The sequence below is a fragment of the Hibiscus syriacus genome, unplaced genomic scaffold, assembly GCF_006381635.1.
Source record: "Hibiscus syriacus cultivar Baekdansim isolate YM2019G1 unplaced genomic scaffold, ASM638163v2 tig00113722_pilon, whole genome shotgun sequence".
Taxonomy (NCBI): Eukaryota; Viridiplantae; Streptophyta; class Magnoliopsida; order Malvales; family Malvaceae; genus Hibiscus; species Hibiscus syriacus.
Genome location: NW_024063469.1, coordinates 2,805,401 through 2,825,484, shown reverse-complemented (window position 1 = coordinate 2,825,484; position 20,084 = coordinate 2,805,401). Strand labels below are relative to the sequence as shown.

Genomic DNA, 20,084 nt, shown 5'->3' with positions numbered 1-20,084 from the left:
AATGCAGAAATAAGGTTGGATTCAAGGTTACAATGCCCTTCATATTTTTCTACGTAATTGAATCCAGCCTCAACTAAATACGACCACACACGAGTAGGTGTCTCTAACTTAATGTTACAAATGAATGGATCTAATATATGACATCTCTCATAATTTAATAAATATTATATAAATTAAAATATAAACTAATACTAAACAAATTAAATAAATAAAACATTAACAATAATTAAAATTATAATGGAATTTAAAATTATTACTGTATTAGCAAAATACCTCGAGATATGATTTTCATCTAAACGTAGCAAATCGTCTTTCATTTTATAACTATAAAAATTAATAACAAATTAATATAATAAAATTTAATAAAATAATAAATTATTGATTTATATAATACAATAACAATATTTACCTTCTTAATAGGAAGATTGATACTCGGAAGAATGAGAGAATTTGAGATTTAAGTATGGTTTGGAGGTTGTGTTTAAAGTAGTAGGGCAATGGTATTTATAGGAAGAGGGGAGGAGGTAGACGGGTTTCCCATAAATGTGGGAGGTGGACAGTTGATGTATTAAAATAAAGGCATCCGCGCCTTACATATGCGTGTCAGAAACCCCTTAAAGGCACGGATGGCGATCCACGCCTGTCTTAACGTGGTGCCAGCTCAGATAAGACGCGGATGACAATACACACATTTCATAATGTGGCGCTAGCTCGACGTAACCCCGCAAAGGTGCGGATAATGATTCGCCCCTTGTGAGAAAGAGTGATAGATCGATAATATTAGGAGAAATGATGTCTTAGAGGTAATTATTATATTTACTGGTGATATTTTGGTTAAATGGCACTGTAAAAATTGCAGAAAAAAACTTTGTTATTACAAATCTCAAGGCTCAACAGACTCTACTGTCGATACAATCAAACCTCTTGCTCATCTGAAAAGACCCAAGATTTCGTTTCACTCGCTTACAACAATAGCGAACCTATGTACTCAGACGTGTCCAAGCCACGGGCAGACAAGTCCCAAAGGAAACCGTACCCGACACCCATTAAAGAACTGATTGAAAGGGCTAAATAAGAGAAAGAGTTGAGAAAATCCCAACCCTGTCGATTACTCGAACATCCACCAGCCAATGGGTTGCTGGTTCCTGAACACGTTGACGTCGCTCACCGAGTCTACCGAGCTCGTCAACTCATACTCTCCGGATTATCCAAACTCGTCCAATTGATCCCAGTTCAGCGATGCAGGTAACTAGAAAAAACTCATCTTTTTCGATTAAAATGTGTAAACCTTAGAAGAACAAATGGGTTTAGATTATTTTTTTGTTTTCTTCTTTTGGGGTAAGATTTTGTTATGAGGTTCATATTAGACCTGTGGGTCATGAACTCCGTACTTGTACCGGTCCAAAAAGCGGTTCAAGGAGTGCCACGCATGTATGGAGGAAAGGAAGGGTTAGTGGCGTGATATTTCCCCCCAAATCTTTCCATCTCTATGATTGTGTTGGGAAATCAAGGGTTGTTCATGATGATAGTCATAGTGTCCCTCGAATCCCTGCAATTCTAGAGCTTTGTATACAAGCTAGGGTAAATGTTGAGAAGTACCCTTCGAAGAGAAGAACAAAGCCTGTATACTCTATAGAAGGTAGAATCGTGGATTTCGAGTCATTGATCGGAGTAGATGAAATGGAAAGCAACTTGTTTTTCAATAATTTTAGCGACTCTGAATTTGGTGTATTGAGGAGGTAATCAAATTTGGAGTTAAATGATGAAGATATTAACTTGATAGAGTTGAGTACGATGACATTGAATTCATGGCTTGAAATGATAAGAGGTGTGAAGAATATCATGGAGAAGTACAGTGTCTGGACGTGCGGGTATTGTCCCAAGGTTCAGGTTGGTCCTAAGGGACATAAAGTTAGGATGTGCAAAGCATCAAAGCACCTTTCTCGAAATGGTTTTCATGCATGGTAAGAAGCGACTATTGATGATCTTGTGGGTCCCAATTATGTCTGGCATGTTCGTGATTTCAATGGTCCTTTGTGTAATGATTTGAAGAGATACTATGGTAAAGCCCCTGCTGTGGTGGAGCTATGTGTCCAAGCTGGTGCACCTGTTCCGGATCAGTATAGAAGTATGATGAGATTAGACGTGGTTCCTCCTGAACGTGATGAAATTGATCTCGTGGCATGAATTTCTATTGTATGAAGGGGTATTCCATGCATTAACCAAAGATCTCCTGACAAAACCTTCCAATCCTAGGTTTCTACAGCTAATTAGTCTTTGTTGTATTGGATTTGCTACTAACCAAGCCTCAACAACTCAGCCTTCATGTTTTCAGGTGTGAAGCGTCATTTTCGTCTCGAATGCTGAATTTCATGTAAGTGATCGAGTTGGTCTTGCCTCTGAAATTGTATAAGGTACATGTAGTGGGTTGAATGGAAACATCAGGTTAAAAGTGGGAGTATATGTTTAGGATGAACATAAGGTATCTTCTCTATACAAATACCACATTTTTTGTTCTTTGGGCCAATTGCAATTACTAGGTGGTGGGCCATTTTTACTCTTCACATTTCAGTATCTTCTGGCTATGTTTTTGGTGTATGTTCAAAAGGAAATAGAAATCATAAAAGTTATAAATCTTGTTATTTGAAGTCTAAGATTTAAGTCCTATATACCAATTTCCATCATATTCAAGTCTTATTTTATTTATACAGATTTTTAAATATTTATGCCCAATTTATCTTATTTATGTTACTTGGATTTGGGTGTTAGTGTTGGATATAGTTATGTGTCCATCATGGGTATATTATATCTTTTAGAAGTTTTTCAAGTACTTAGAAGGTGGGTGTGTGAAGAACTGATACTTGAAACTTAAAAAAGTTTCAAATTTATAGTTCGGATAACATACGACATCCTTACTGTGGATGATTAACAGAGCTACATTTCTAATACACATTGATTTTTCAGGTGAGGTTCATGATCTACAACCATTTTACTTTTTCTTTGCATGAGACTGAAATTCTTTCTTCATCCTCGATCAATAACTCAACAATAATGGAACATTTTCATGCTTCAATTTCAAGTTGTTGAAAATCAATCAGAGCTACCATTTTCCGAAGTGTTCATTCACATTCTCAGGTCTTTGAGCTTCTTTTAGTAGGTTGAGCTGATAGGGTTCAGCTGGAAGGGGCATGAGTATGAGCCATTTCCAACCAATGGATCCAAATGTGATTAGGGTGCAACTCAGTTGTCTCGAGGATTGAGCAGAAGTCGGTTATATTTAGTTTGATTATCTTGGTTTGGATTGAATTAATCGGTTTTAATAGGTCAACTCAGTTATATTTGAATCTAACTGTAGGGATACTGTTTGCTGAATGGATAAAAACATTCCCTATAATAAAACTACACACGGGGTTGTGGACTTCAAAGTAAAAAATTGAGCGCTCCTGAACAAGTGGATTTGGAGATATGGCTGTGAATCTAGTAGTTTGAGGAAAGTCAAGGCATTCATTGGGTGATGCCTACTAATCCTAAGAGCTTCCTTGTTGCTTGGGCTAACGATGTATCAACATCCTATCTTCATTTGGTCTGGTTTATAGGCTTCTTTGTGATGATGTGGCTAACATGGATTTCTCGCAATAAGGTTTTATTTGAGTAGGGATGGACGTAAAATTTTATCGTAGGGGGCAGATTTATAAAATTTTACGAGGATAAAAATAAATTATCAATAGAAAATACAAAAAAATATCTAAAATGTATGGAAATTTGAAATTTTTATGGACGATTTCCCCGGCCCAGTATAAGGGCATTGAGTGGATAGAGGATCAATAGTTTTGACATTGCTGATTTGCGGATTAACATGTGGTGTAACGGCAAGTGGTCGGAATCTGTTAACTCTGTGCTCAACATTTTGTAGTGCCTTCCTGCAACAGCTATCCGCCCCAATAAGTCAACTCGATGTTCCAAAGATTCCTGGAATGGAAACCCTCTCCTCTTGGTTTCCTGAAGTTTAACGTAGACAGTGTTGTTTGGGGAACCATGGATTGGGGGTTCTTAGAGATAAAAGTGGTAAGTATCTGGTTTTTTAACACCTGGAACAGAGTTAAATGCCATCAAAGAAGCATGCCCAGTTTTTAACGCCTCTACATGGGTTGACCATTATGTCACGGGGCTAGACTTCTTCTAGTCGATTCGTGCGGCACTTAGACGATTTCTAGGTCAAAATGGCGCCTAAGTTAGCCTTATCCACGTCCTTGTGAGCCTCTGCCTCACTAAGCGACGAACAAACCCTCAAGGGTTAAACAATAATACAGAAACAACACTTAATCGGGGCTAATCCAAGCCACTTGGGTTGAAGCGGATCTTCGAAGCACGAGCAATGTGGGAACTTCCTAAGTCACCAAGACTTGATTAATTTTGGCACTTTGAAATAACTAAAAAAAAAACACTCTCGAGGCTATCTCAGCCCTCACGATCGGTAACACAAGCCACAAAGGCTTAAGCACAAAAGAGAACAAGCCGACAAGGCTAGAAAGCTAGCAAGTTAGAAAGCTAGAAAGAATGAACTCAGAGAGGGTAAGAGTAAATGCCTGAGTTTTATTACTCTAAAGAGAATGAATGAAGTGAATGATTACAAATGAGGGGAGGAGCTCTCTATTTATAGTTGAGGCCCTCAAGATCCAACGGTCTAGATCAAAGTACATCGACGGCTTACATTGAATCCTACCTTAACCAGAACTCTATCTCTAAGGTATTTGAATTCAAATAAAACATTATCCATAATTAAATCCTTAATTATTGGATAATATTATTTTTCTGGAATCTTCCAAGGAACGGGCCAGGTCTGATGGTTCTGGGCAAGCCCAACACTCTGTATTATTCTTATACAAAAATATGCGCACACATGTCTTGGTCTGAATCCACGAGCCTCGACAAAATTGCCCCCATCGAACATGTAACACCCTCGTCGCTTCTCTCGGAGGCCTCGGACTTGATCCTTCACGAACTCGAGCCTTTACAAACTCATAAGCATTCTCCAAGAACCAGGCCAACTCATCAAGCCCAACAAGCCCAAAGTTTGCGCAATAAAACATCTCTTGTGAACGTTTGCGCCATTGTCAATGGACCCAAAAGTTTAGTCCGTGACAATTTCCCCCACTTGATCTAGCGACGCCCTCGTCGCTAGGTGAGAACACTTGGTCTTGATTACCTTGGACGCTTTATCAAAACACCTTGGCTTCCTCGCCTAGGTTAACACCGTCATGTCTTATCACCATCTAGCACACTGTGGCATTCATCTCGAACGTAGGAAATCCATCCTACCCGTTTGCATTCACCCCAAACAAGGATACTTTTGATCCAGCGAGAAATAATTGGATACTTCGGCAACATACAACATGACAACTAAGATTCGTTGGCAACACTCGCTTATTCTTAAGAACTCTGAAAGTCTCAAATGTCCTTTCCAACCTTTGATAACTTCGTAGAAAGATGGTTAGGTCCTCGACCTATGCTCATCAATGATGGTGAATAAAACTCAACACTTGGAACGGGTTTGAGATGTCCCTCGATTTCCCTCAGCACATTTACTTTATGTGTCAGCCATTCTTACTCAATGAAGTCTGGCACTCCACACACCATCACTTCTATCCGGAAGTCTGGTGCTTCTACTCGCATCGATACTTCCTCCCTTGAAGTTCGATGCGACTTCCACCCTTTTACATTGGTGGCAATTTCTCGCCCATCATGTCTCTGGAAAGTTTGGACTCCATCAACCCCTTCTCGTTTGTCTCTTCGATGGTAGTCCCTAAAATAACATTCCGCTCCATTGGAACCTCTTCAGAATTGCCAGTCTTGATTTCCCCCTTCGATGGTTCGACTTTCAAACCAAGATTGTCGGCATCTTTATGTGACATACATGGATCAGTTGCCCCCGTGTCTACTAAGGCAACTCCTGATGGTTCGGCAACGTTGATGTTCGCACACATCAACCTATTCTGCTTTCGGTCTCTACTTTCCTTGACAGAACTCAAGTTCATTGAGCCAAGTCTTGTAGCCTCACTGACCTTGTCTTCACCCATGTCCTTGGGCAACTCTATCCTGAGCTTCTCCATCTTCTCGGACCACTCGACTTTATCCATGCAAGCTTGAAACTCTTGTGGCCCCTTACTTCGGTGACCCTTCGTCTGCTCTTTTCTTGCCCTCGGTGTAAGACACTTGTTCACTTTACTTGTGCCAACATCATACATATCTTTTCTAGACATGTGTTCACCACTTGAACGATCAGTGCTCAAATGCTCACCATTCGAACAAACTTCACTTGAACAAGCATCACTCGAAGAGCCTTACTCCTCATCATTGTTTGACTGACCTCTATCTCGGATACTTTTGCCATTACCCCCGACTTTCAACTTTGGCTTGGACGTCTTCTTGACTCCAAGTTCTATGATGGACTCGGCGGCTATCAAGGCTTTAGATAACTCCTTGATTCCCCTTCTCTCCATCGTCGCCTTTGCCCATGGCTTCAATCCATCTGTGAAGGTGAATAATGCATATTCTTCAGTCAACTCTAGGACTTGGAGCATGAGTTCCTCGAACTAACTCATATATTCCTTCAACTTCCCATCATGCCTAAGATTCATCAACTTAGACCATGCCTCACTCTCGGTATGCACTGAGCTCGATTGTTCTTGAAATGTCTCGGACTCTTTTGGTCATTTACCAACTCCAGCTTCCACAGCAACGACTACCTCCTCGGCATCCTTGGCAAGCTTCTTGGCAAAATTGGGTTTAGGCAACCAGTTCTGCTTCTGGTTCTGACTAACCTTGGCAGAAGTAAACACCATTGAACCAAGCTTGGCAGGCTCGCTACTCTCGGCCTTGTCCTTTCCCTTGGACTGCTTGATTCGGTTTGGGCATTCTTGCACTATGTGTGGACCTTTGCACCGGAAACACTCCAGTTGCTCTTATTTCTTTACCCTCGGCTTTCTTGCTTGGCCCTTGGCTTTTGCACCGAGCTTTAGTTTATTGGTACAATCTCGCACTTTGTGTTTTCCTCCACACTGGAAACACTTCAATAGCTCTCGCTTCTTTACCCTAAGCTTCCCAGCTTCGCCACTTGCATTGGCACCGAGCTTTTCTTCATTTGGGCAACTCCTGGCCTTATGTGCTCATTGACATAGGAAACACTTCAGTGGATCTCGCTTGTTTACCCTCGGCTTTCCTGCCCCACTTGCATTCCCACCGAGCCTTTCTCCTGGCTTGACTGCTTTAACTCCTGCAATCGCATCATCTTTGGCTACTTCCCCTTCTGACTTATCTTCTCCTCTGACAATGGCAGCAAGGCGATTCTTCTCGGAACATCCTCTTATCATGTGAGGACCATCACAGAAGTAGCATTTAAGAGGCTTACTACTCACCTTCTTCTTTGACACGGACTTGGCCTTGTCATGATTCCCCGATGGCTTTATCCGACCACGATCAGTCGATGCCACTTCTTGGCTACTCGAAGAGTTTTCTCTGCCATCTATCCATTGTCCCTTGTCACGGTCTCCCCCATTTCCACCACTATCTTCAGACATGGGTCTGGACGACTCATCTTTGGTTGGCTTGACTCCTGCAAGCTCACACATTGACTCGGCTACAGCTCCGGCTTCCGAACAACTCTGGGCATCACCTTGCTCACTGGCAAGCATCACCCCTGGTCTAAGTTCTTCGACGAAGGTCTTGAGCACACCATCATCACTCATTTCTCTCTTGCACATGAGTAACTCATTCTTGAGCCCATCCATATCTTCTCTCAAGGCCATCACCTCGACTCTGAGCGCATTACTCATCTCTATCAACGTCCAATCGTGGAGACTCTGTTGCGCCACATCCTTGAACCCATCCCTCATAGATTCTAACTGTTCAAGGCGGGACCCCACAACTTCTTGGACCTCATTGGCTTCTTCTGCGAAGCTTTCAAGGTTCTTGATCCTCATCTCCAACGATCCTGGGGTAACTCCCACACTTTGTTTCTCTAGCTCAATCCCAACACCACGACTCTCCGCGCACTTGGGTTGAAGAGGATCTCCGAAGCACGAGCACTGTGGGAACTTCCTAAGTCACCAAGACTTGATTAATTTTGGCACTTTGAAAGAACTCAGAAAAGAACACTCTGGAGGCTATCTCAGCCCTCACGATCGGCAACACAAGCCACAAAGGCTTAAGCACAAAGGAGAACAAGCTGACAAGGCTAGAAAGCTAGAAAGAATGAACTCAGAGAGAGTAAGAGTAAATGCCTGAGTTTTATTACTCTGAAGAGAATGAATGAAGTGAATGATTACAAATGAGGGGATAAGCTCTCTATTTATAGTTGAGGCCCTTAAGATCCAACAGTCTAGATCAAAGTACATCGACGGCTTACATTGAATCTTACCTTAACCAGAACTCTATCTCTAAGGTATTTGAATTCAAATAAAACATTATCAATAATTAAATCCTTAATTATTGGATAATATTATTCTTTCTAGAATCTTCCAAGGAATGGGCCAGGTCTGATGGTTCTGGGCAAGCCCAACACCCTGTATTATTCTTCTACAGAAATCTGCATACACCTGTCTCGGTCCGAATCCACGAGCCTCGACAAAATTGCCACCATCGAACATGTAATACCCTCGTCGCTTCTCTCGGACGCCTCGGACTTGATTCTTCACGAACTCGAGCCTTTACGAACTCGTAAGCATTCTCCAAGAACCAGGCCAACTCATCATGCCCAACAAGCCCAAAGTCTACGCAATAAAACCTCTCTTGTGAACGTTTGCGCCATTGTCAATGGACCCAAAAGTTTAGTCCGTGAAAATTGCAATTTACTCATTTAATCTGACTATAGCCTTAGTGTTGGGTTGGATCAACAATCCCGCCTCTGCGCTCTCTTCATTTTTACAGGATATTACGTTACGGTATAGCTTCTGCAATGCGATTGGTGATTCATACGAATTGGGATGGAAAGCTCGATGTGGCATTGGTTGTTATTAGTTTGTTGTTGTTTTGGATGTACCCTTCTTGTTGTGTACTGTTCAAAGATAAGCACTCAATATTTCGGCATTGAACACTTACATTCCTGATTTTTATGGTGTTTGAACCCGGGTTATCAAGGAATAAAAACAATTCATTTACCACGGAAGTCATTTGATTTTGAACTTGTTATTTAATTATATAATATTAATAGTTTTGGCTACTCTTTTCCTCTTCCGATGTCTTAATTTAGAATCAAGTTATGAAGGGATTTGTAACTAGACCTGTTCCATTTTTAAAAAAAATGATGTGTATCTGTCGGGAATTATTGCTTTAGTCATTTTTCAGCTGTAAACCTAAAGCACTAGCAACCTCATTACTTTCATTAATCTTGCTATATATAGGTTCGGCTGCCCCTACCTTCTATATTTAAACATATAATTTTTAAACTTTTCTATATTTAAATTATATAAAACACTTTAATTAAGAATTTCATTTAAGCAACATCTTCCAATACATTATAATTGTTTTGAATTTAACAGGTTATAATCTGATTTTAAGGGGTCTTTTTTTCTTTCTAAAATCGGGTTCATATCAAACTATGAATGTTAAAATTAAGTTGGAGTCAAGTATAGGATGAAAATTCTCGACCTGACTCAAGATAATAGTATAATTCCCCCTATATATTTAAATATAATTATTATAATGCCTTTCTACCTATATTTTTAATTATCTTCCTATTTTATAAAATAAAAAAATCATGTTAAATTGAGTTGAATCTGATAGATTTTTACCTAAATTTTGAGTTGAGTTATCAAACATTGAATTAAATCAAAATTATAACTTTTAAATCGAATTTGAGACTATCAAAATTTAATTCGACCTATAGTAGTTCCTAATTATAACCATAATACTAATCAAACTAGAACTTAAGACTGGTGGATTTCAAATCCCGACAACATAACATGTTCCCTTGTCCTCAAGCAACCCCTCTCTATAAAAGTAATTATGTAATTTTACATTATTGAAAACAAAAATTCCACTCTCCTAAAAGTTACAAACTAGGGGCATGTCAAACATAAAGTTCATAAAATTTCAGTATTTTCACACTTTTAAACCATATATTTCATTAAAGTACACTTGAAAAAGTAGATAATAATAGTTTTGAATTATATAGGAAAGAAAAAATAAAGAGAGATAAGAAGAAAAGGTCTACAAATGAACTCTATGGGGATGAGGTTTCAGCATTATCAGCTATCTTCATCCCTTGTTCACACTTGGGGCATATAAAAAATCCACAGATACACCACGAAATCCCCCTTTTCTCCACTCTTCTTTTCCCTTCATTTTCTAGTTGATTTCACTTCCAATATTTAATTCTTTTCTTTTTAATTTCCATGCCTTTTGCGTTGGTTAACCTGAGAAAACTATATATGTATTGTTTGATTTTGCATGATACATAGAAAAAGACCATAAGGGGAAACCTTTTAAAGGCAAAGTGGATCGGCGGCAGGGGAAGCGGCCATTTCAGTATTCTGGTCATGAGTCGGAAGCGAAAGAAGAAGAAGAAGAAGAAGAAGCTGGTGGTGCCGATGCCGATGTCAATAATATATTTCCGGTCTACTCAGCTAGGTCACAACAAGACATGAATGTTATGGTTCAAGCCCTAACTCAAGTTATTCGAAACAATAACAATGATCCACTCGTTCAACTTCATGGTGACCATGATCCCAACCCTACTGCTCAACAAGACCAATCTCATCATCAACAAGCTCAAGCTCAAGGTATGTCTTCATTTTATGTGTATATAATTTTTGTTTTACTATTTTTGGATCTTTGTTATTCATAAGCCCCAATAGTTATATTTTCTTCAAAAAAAAATCCAGAAAAAAAGATGATATAATCCGTAAAGAGTATATGGTTTCAATTATTTTTCTTCCTTTGCGGCCTGGTTCAGATTACAGCCGTTATTCATGTTCTAACTCGGCACGTATCTTCGGTTTTTTCCCATTTAAAAGCTTGAATTTGAAGTTATTCTTTGATTCTTTTGTTTTTTGTTTTTCTTTTTCATTACAAAACACCAACAAAAAAAAACGTCAAACCCAAATTAGGTAAAGTCTGAATACGATGTTATATTGTTTTGTTTAAGCCTTTATTGTTTTGTTACTGAAAGGGAATGCCCGGAGAAGACACTATAGAGGAGTACGGCAAAGGCCATGGGGGAAATGGGCGGCTGAGATTCGGGACCCAAAAAAGGCGTCACGGGTTTGGCTCGGAACGTTCGAAACAGCTGAAGCAGCGGCCTTGGCCTACGATGAAGCTGCACTTAGGTTTAAAGGAAGCAAAGCGAAGCTTAACTTCCCGGAAAGAGTTCAAGAAAGATCCGAATCCGGTTATTTCTCGAGTCGTCAAGAAATTGAACGGACGGTGGTTGCACCACCACCACCTCAACCACCGCTTTCTCAACCAACGTATCCCAATATTTCCCAGTATGCGCAGCTCCTCGGTGGTGGCTCAGCCACTCCTTTCAACTATGCTATGCCAAGTGCTGCTGCCTATGGATCCTGGCCGCCAGCTTTTACTTCTCAGTCCTCGTCTTCATCTTCCGCAACGTTAACATTTCAACAACATCATCAACAACAACAACAACAAGAGTATTTGGGTGGATTTTCATTGCAGTTCGGGCGTTCATCGTCAACTTCGGATCATCCAGGGAACACGAGGGATTATGATTATTACTATTCAAGGGAATAGAGTACTCTACTGTTTTTAAATGATCTTTTGTTTTTGTTTTTAAACTTTTTCATGCATTTCGTTTCCTTATAAAGCTTTTTTAAAACACTTATTTTCCTTCAAGTTTATGCCAATTCCATAATCGTTGGTTTTTATGTATTTCTTTAACCTCTCTTTATAAAGTAGATTGACTTTGAGCAAAAATGCAAGAAAATTAGAGAAGTGCATCAACTGCAGTTTCTTCACATGCAAGGTAGGTTTTGTCATATCCTCCTCCTTGGAGACATTATCCCGGAGCAATAGCCTTCGGAACTAGAACACTCAGGTTATATCCTAACATCGGGAGGTTTTGTCTATCTACGTTTAACAGAAAGAATAACTTCAAACAAATAATAATTCCACCATTAAACGACTGTAAACTAACAAAATAAATCTATTAACTCCTTCATACCTCGTCTCAATACATGACATACAAGATAAAAGATATATAAATGATCCTCTCTCTTCATAAGGGTACTTTCTCTCTATCTCTTATAATCTCCTTTCTATATCTATAGGGATATTCTTTTTAAATATAGGAATATGAATAGAGGACTCTTTCATCTAGGTCAAAAAGAATGAATAAATCTTAAGTGACCATTTTTTATTATAATTTATCTAATCACCTTAAATCATCATTTTTGTACATAGTTCAAAATTTGTTTTAATCATATAAAAAGATACTCGTAGAATTGAAGTAGTAAAGCTACAAAGCGTTTACTTTTTAGTTACTACATGAGGGTAGTTATTCCACAATTTCGGTCAAATTCTTTATCAATATCTATTAATGGTAGTAGATTTTTTTTATATGCTTCACAAGCCTACCTCGTCTCATTAATCAACATTTTAAAACTGAAAAAAATAAAGACAACACTTGTTAACTTTTAAAAAATCATCTTAAATTGTGTAAATCCATCGACTAAACTTCTGTATAAATAAAATATCACAACTAATTGTAATTATAAGTATTAAATATTTTACAATAAAAAATACAAAATGAAAATAATAATAATCACAACTACAATGAAAATAAAAATCTATAATAACACGTCATAATTAATTAACTTGATTAAATATTCGATCGAGTTTTCCCAATAGTTCTATTTGACATTACAATATATATATATGGTTATGATCCACTTACATTATATAAAACTAATAAGTTTTACACTAATTTATAGCCATTAAATTTAAAATAAATGGCTTAGATTTAACTAAAATTTATAATCATAAATAAATATATTTTAACTCATAGTAAAACAATATACTTTCCTTATTAGGGTTAGAGTTTAGGAATTAGAGTTTAAGATTTAAATTTAGGGTTTGGGTTTAGAGTGTAGGATTTAGGATGTAGGGTTTAGCATTTGAGTTTGGGGTTTAGAATTTTGGGTTTAGGGATTGGGATTTTTAGATTTGAGGGTAAAACAATATATTATTTTATTGTGCATTAAAATATATTTTTTATGAGTAATAAATTTTAATTAAATATAAGTCATTTATTTATTTAAATCTAATGACTATAAATTAGTATAAAACTTATTAGTTTTACCTAGTGTAAACGGATCCATATGTATATTTATATATATAATTAATTGAATTATAATCTCTTGCTTTAAATTAAGCCTAGTCTAAAGAGAGTAATTCCACCTTGAAATTAGTTGAATTATCATCTCTTGCTTCAAAAGCGTTTGACATTGCTTTTCTATTTCCTTATGCGAAGCATTAGAGGTATGGTTTATGCAAACCATAGGGTACTTATATACCAACTTCTACGTATTATATTACACTTAAAAAGTATTATTATTATTATAAAAGAATGATAAAAGAATAATGATATTATGAAAAAAAGTAATATTCCCTATTATTATAATATATTCATCAATGAAAGAATATATAAATTTTGATTATAAAGACGTGAGATTTGGGTTCATATTGTTATTTTATTATTAATTCGGCGGTGCTTGACCAGATTATGGGTCGACACTTTGCACGTTTTCGAGATAAGTTCGGCTGAGAAACTTTGACCCAAACACATTTTTGGTCAATAAAAAATATTTGATTTGGGTCTCCCCCGACAATTCCATTGTTCATTTTCCTTTTGGATTACATAAGTAAATATATTGAAAGTCATTTTCACACCACCACATACAACTTGATACATAAATTTATTAAGAGTGAATATTTAATCTTGTGTATAATATTGTTCGAGATAGGGATAAATATGAATATAAATTGTAGTTTTTTTCATCCTTTTATTTTGACCACATGAAATTTAAATAGCTATCCACAATGCATTTCTCAATCAATGAGTTTTCAATCTCATCCCCTTCGATGAATGTAGAGTTAATTTCGGCTTTTCCCTATTTCTATTTCTCTTTCCTTCTTCAGCTCATCCAAACCCTTTCTTCTTCTTCATAAAAGATTTGATTATGCTGCTTTCTAAACTACCAAATACATTTAAATACTTCTGGATCATTGATCCCAAAAGCATTGAAGTACACATCACCATTGGAAATTTATTTAATGAGCGCCTAGAACTGATGAACCATTCCACGTGAGCAAGCATGATAGCTTTATGTCAGGGGACGCGTTTCTGATTTATAGTCAACGCATGTAATCTTCTTTCTGCTTGGAAATATTTGGGTAAACTACAGAGTTTGTCACTTTTATTTTAATTTTATAAATGTATGATCACTCGATTCAAAAATTATAATGTATGGTCACTTTTGTTTCGTTTCAATTAAGATGTAGACATTGAAATATTAGCTGATGTGAGTTGGATGACGTGACACTTTAGTAAAAATGTTTAATTTGTGTTTGAACTTAGATAAATTATTAATTGTGGGTCTTTTTGTAAACTCAAAATAGTTTAAGGATAAAATATCAATTTATCCTTTTTTCCTATATTTTCTTCCCCAAACCCACCTTCTCCGCTGCTTCCCCTCTAAACTAAAGATGCTTATCGAGCGAGTCGATCACTAATTAGGTAGTGTTCGACTCGTGCTCGTTAGAAAATTTATTGCTCGACTTGTTTCTCGTTAAGCTCATTAAGCTTGTTGCTCGACTCATTGCTCGCTAAGCTCATTAAGCTTGTTGCTCGCCTCATTGCTCGTTAAACTCATCGAATTTTTATTTTATTTTTTAACTATAAATAAAATCTACTAATATTATATAGAACTTAATATAAGCATATAAATTAATAAATTTAACCAAAAAATTATCGAAAGAGTATAAGAAATAAATTCAAAGTCTAAACAAAAAAATAACAATCCATAAATACATTAAAATAATAATTAGAGTTTGATTTTTGGGTGTATTAAAATAATAATTTTTAATATAATATTTTTAATTATTTATAAAAAAATATTGTATTAGTAATTTATCATTTTTTATTATGTATAAGTAAATTAGTAGTTTTTTTTAATGAAATAATTTTTAAGATAACTACTAAAATATTATTAAAAAAATTTAACGAAGTTGCTCACGAAATTATCGAGTTAAGTTGGACTTTGCTTGACTCGGCTCATTAAGGTCTTTAGTCGAATCAACCCGAGTTAAACTTTTACCGAATTTTAACCGAGTCGAGTTCGAGCTGCTCAACTCATTAAGCACCCTATTCTAAACCACTGCTTCGTTTCATCCGGATGAGTTAGTGTGTCACTGAATACTCGCCTTTCTTATTACTTAAACCAACATATTGTACTGGTTTTCGGTTTGCTTCTGTGCATCTTTGGTGTTTTTATTGGAATTGGGTGTCTGTCGGGTGCCCGGTTTTCAAACTATTTTCGAGATGATCTGGGCTGAAGTTCAAAGATATATGCTAGTATATCGTTTGTGTCGGTTTGTTTTTGGCTTATTTTTGTGCATTGTCATGTTAAAGTTGTTCCGAGCATGTAATCACATATGTTTAATAGGTATAGAAGATCAACTCGTGGGGTTTTCCGATTGATGAAGTTGGTCAGCATCTTGCAGATTTATCATACAGGTCGTGTTTTTTTGCTTCCAGTGTACACCTTACTTGTTTAGACGATCACCATCCATTCATTCCGTTCAATTTTTCTCGTTTCAAGTTATCGAATCGCAGATTTTGTCCAATTTCATCACACCAAATGCATTTTGTGTTAAGAAAATAAACCTAGTACAAGTAATTTCCCTATAACCAGATTAGTGAGAATGCGAAATAAAAGCGGAAAAATAATACCCGAAAATTGATAACGGAGTTCAGCCAATTGTGCTTACGTCTCCGGGCTGCTGCAGATCTTTTACTAAGAGAGAAAATTTACAGGTGTTTACAAAACACTCACTACTCACAAGAAAGCTCTCTAGTATAGGAAGAAAGAAATGTTTTGGGATGATTTTGAAGCTAAATGGGTAAGGGTATTTATAGTAGAAACTTAGGGACTAATCTTTGAAAATACCCTAAAGTGCAATGACTAAAGTGAATTTACCCATTCCTATTTTCAACAAACATCTACCAAAATTTTACCAAACTTTGAAAAACATTTTTCAAAGAAACATTTACCAAACTTTGAAAAAACATTTTCCAAAGTTGGTTGCCAAACTTTGAAACTTTTAACAATCTCCCACTTGAAGACTGATTTTAATATGTCTTCACACCTCGATCAATGCAGCAGCATGTCTGGTCTTGTTATTCTAGCATGCCAACTGAAGTTGAACACAACTTCAGTTTATCCGTAGTCACCGTCTTTGTCAACATGTCTGCCGGATTTTGAGCTCCACTAATCTTTTCAAGTTTCAAAATCCCATCTTCCAGAAGAGACCGGATAAAATGATATCTCAATTGTATGTGCTTTGTCCTGGAATGAAAAGACGGATTCTTTGCTAGATGGATAGCACTTTGACTATCGCAATACAAGATATTGTTTTCTTGTTTCTTGCCTAACTCTTCCAAGAAACTTTGGAGCCAAACCATCTCCTTGCTGGCTTCCGTAACAGCGACATATTCTGCTTCAGTTGTGGAGAGAGCAACTATCTTCTGTAGTTGAGAAACCCAACTCACTGCAGTTCCTCCTAGAGTATAGACATACCCTGTAGTGCTCCTTCTGATGTCGACATTTCCGGCTAAGTCAGCATCTACATAGCCTGTCAGTATCATATCTCCACCTTTGAAATAAAGTGCTTTGTTTGTGGTACCCCGAAGATATCTGAGGATCCATTTGACTGCTTCCCAGTGTACCTTGCCCGGATTATTCATGTACCTGCTAACAGCTCCCACTGCATGAGCAATATCTGGTCTGGTACAAACCATGGCATACATCAGACTTCCAATTGCTGAGGCATACGGCACCTTCACCATGTGTGCACGTTCTTCCTCCGTCTTTGGTGATTGGTCTTTGGAGAGTCTGAAATGAACACCTAAAGGTGTACTTACTGGTTTAGCATCTTGCATGTTGAACCTGGAGAGTACTTTGTTGATGTACTCAGCCTGTGATAACATCAAAGTCCCCGACTTTGTGTCTCTCTTGATCCTCATCCCAAGAATCTGCTTTGCAGCGCCCAGATCCTTCATAGCAAACTGCTTCGACAATTTTTGCTTCAAGTGTATAATCTCTTACATGTCTGAGCCTGCAACGAGCATGTCATCAACGTACAATAATAAAATAATGAAGCTGTTGTCGAACCTCTTGATGTAGCAACAATGATCTGCTTGGCATCTGATAAAACCACTGCTACTCATGAAACTATCGAACTTCTTGTACCACTGTCTAGGAGCTTGTTTTAAACCATACAAGCTCTTCTTCAACCTGCATACCAGGTTTTTCTTGTCTGCCTCTATGAAGCCTTCTGGCTGCCTCATATAGATTTCTTCCTCCAAATCACCATGAAAGAAAGTTGTCTTTACATCTAACTGCTCAAGATGTAAATTCTCTGCAGCTACAATTTTCAACACCAGTCTGATTGTAGACAATTTTACGACTGGAGAGAAAATTTCATTGTAGTCAATACCTTCTTTTTGCTGAAAGCCTTTGACAACCAATCTTGCTTTGTAGCGTTTGCTCCCATCGTGCTCTTCTTTGATCCTGTAAATCCACTTGTTGTGGAGCGCTTTCTTGCCTGGTGGTAATTCAGCTAATTCCCATGTCTGATTTGACATAAGCGAGTCCATCTCATCTTTCATGGAAAACTCCCACTTGACTGAATCCTCCACTTGCATTGCTTCATCATAGCACTCTGGTTCACCATTGTCAGTCAGCAACAAGTAGTGTAAAGAAGGAGAATACCATTGGGTTGGTTTAGGAATTCTGGAGGAGCGTCTCAGTTCTGGTGTGCCTGGTTCTTCTTGAACTGCTTCAGGATTGATCTGAACATCATTTCCAGAAATCTCCTCGAACTCAGCAAATTCCTTTGTTTCAGCTTCGGTATTACTTGATTCTGCGGTTGACCTATCTTTGTACATCACATTTTCATTGAAAATGACGTCTCTGCTTCTGATGATCTTTCGATTTTCGTAGTCCCAAAACCAGTAACCGAACTCATCACCACCGTAACCAACAAAGACGCATTTGTTGGACTTGGCATCAAGTTTACTTCTTTCAGCAGAGTTTATGTGTACATAAGAAATACAACCAAACACTCTTAAGTATGAAAGGTTTATTTCTTTCTTGCTCCAAGCTTCCTCTGGTATTCCGCCATCCAAAGGAACTGAGGGCCCACGGTTGATCAAGTAAGCTGCAGTGTTGATAGCTTCAGCCTATAGAAATTTGGGCAATCCGGCATGTATCCTCATGCTTCTGGCACGTTCATTCAGAGTTCTATTCATGCGCTCTGCTACGCCATTTTGCTGCGGTGTTATGGGAACTGTTGTCTCCATCTTGATCCCATTGTTTGCGCAGAAATCTCTGAATCTACTGTCTCTGTACTCTCCTCCATTGTCAGACCTCAACCGCTTGACTTTCAAACCAGTCTCATTTTCCACCATGGCCTTCCATTTTCTGAAGGTATCAAAGACTTCTGATTTCTTCTTCAGAAAATAAACCCACACCTTCCTTGTTGAATCATCGATGAAGGTGACATAATATAGTGAGCCTGCAAGAGATGGAACAGGGGATGGTCCCCATACATCAGTATGAACCAATTCTAACCTTTCTACCTTGGGAGTCTTGCCAATCTTTGTAAAACTGACTTTCTTTTGTTTTCCAAAGATGCAATCCTCGCATAGTCCGACATCTACATTCTTTAGATCCGGCAGCTTCCCTTTTGACAGAAGTATCTTCATTCCTTTCTCGCTCATATGGCCGAGCCTTTGGTGCCATAGGTTTGATTTTCCATCAGCATCTGCTACTGCAATGATATTCTCTAAATTTGAGGTTACATAGAGAGTACCGGTCTTCTTACCACGAGCAATGACGAGTGCTCCTTTGGTAATCTTCCATTCACAGCCTGAAAAAGTTGTACTATATCCTTTTCCATCAAGCTGCCCAACAGAAATCAGATTTCTTTTGAGGCCAGGAATATGTCTCACTCCTGTCAACTTCCAGGTGGTCTGGTTTGGCAGCTTTAGTCGGATGTCTCCTTTTCCGACGATCTTCAAGGTTTCATCATCAGCTAGATGAACCTTCCCAAAATCACCACTGACATAGTTCTCCATGATTTCTCGGCATGGGGTGGAGTGGAAAGATGCCCCTGAATCCAAGATCCATGATTCAATCGGACTGTTGACGCTTAAAGTCATGGCATCACATGTCTCCTCCGTCATGTTGGCAGATTCCTGTGCGCCGATATTTTTCTTCGGTGCTCGACAATCTCTTTTGAAGTGACCCTTCTTGCCGCAATTATAATAGGTAAAATCTTTATTTCCTGTTCTTGATTTGCCCCTTCTGGATTTTGATCTTCGACGATTTGAATTTCTTTCTGAAGTTCTCCCTCTAGACTCCGTGTGTAAGGCTGAGGAGGTTGATGCTTCACCCGATTCTCTTCGTCGAATTTCTTCACTCAATACCAGATCCCGAACATCGTCGAATTTTAATTTGCTGTTTCCCGACGAACTGCTAACTGCTGTAACAGTAGCATTCCAACTGTCTGGTAGAGATGATAAGAGAATTAAAGCTCGAACTTCATCATCGAACTCAATTTCCACTGAACTCAACTGGGTTGTGATTGTGTTGAGTTCATTTAGGTGTTGTGCCACCGATGCCCCTTCCGCCATCCGCAAATTGAATAATCGCCTCATCAAATGAACTTTGTTTGAGGCCGATGGCTTCTCGTACATACTGGAGAGAGCCGCCATAAGACCCGCCGTGGTCTTTTCCTTTGCTATGTTAAAAGCAACATTGCGGGATAACGTCAGTCGGATAACT

At 38.0% G+C, this 20,084-nt stretch overlaps 1 protein-coding gene and 1 pseudogene across 1 annotated transcript; both read left to right on the top strand.

Annotated features, from left to right (window-relative positions):
• The first annotated feature begins 676 nt into the window (after positions 1 to 676).
• Positions 677 to 2,542, top strand: LOC120187154 (annotated as a pseudogene).
• Positions 2,543 to 10,465: 7,923 nt separating this feature from the next.
• Positions 10,466 to 11,778, top strand: LOC120187033 (ethylene-responsive transcription factor ERF113-like). The gene is made up of 2 exons (XM_039190828.1): positions 10,466 to 10,778; positions 11,168 to 11,778. The coding sequence occupies exons 1-2, from the start codon at positions 10,640 to 10,642 to the stop codon at positions 11,746 to 11,748; spliced, it is 720 nt and encodes a 239-aa protein (XP_039046759.1). The 5' UTR covers positions 10,466 to 10,639; the 3' UTR covers positions 11,749 to 11,778.
• The last annotated feature ends 8,306 nt before the right edge of the window (positions 11,779 to 20,084 follow it).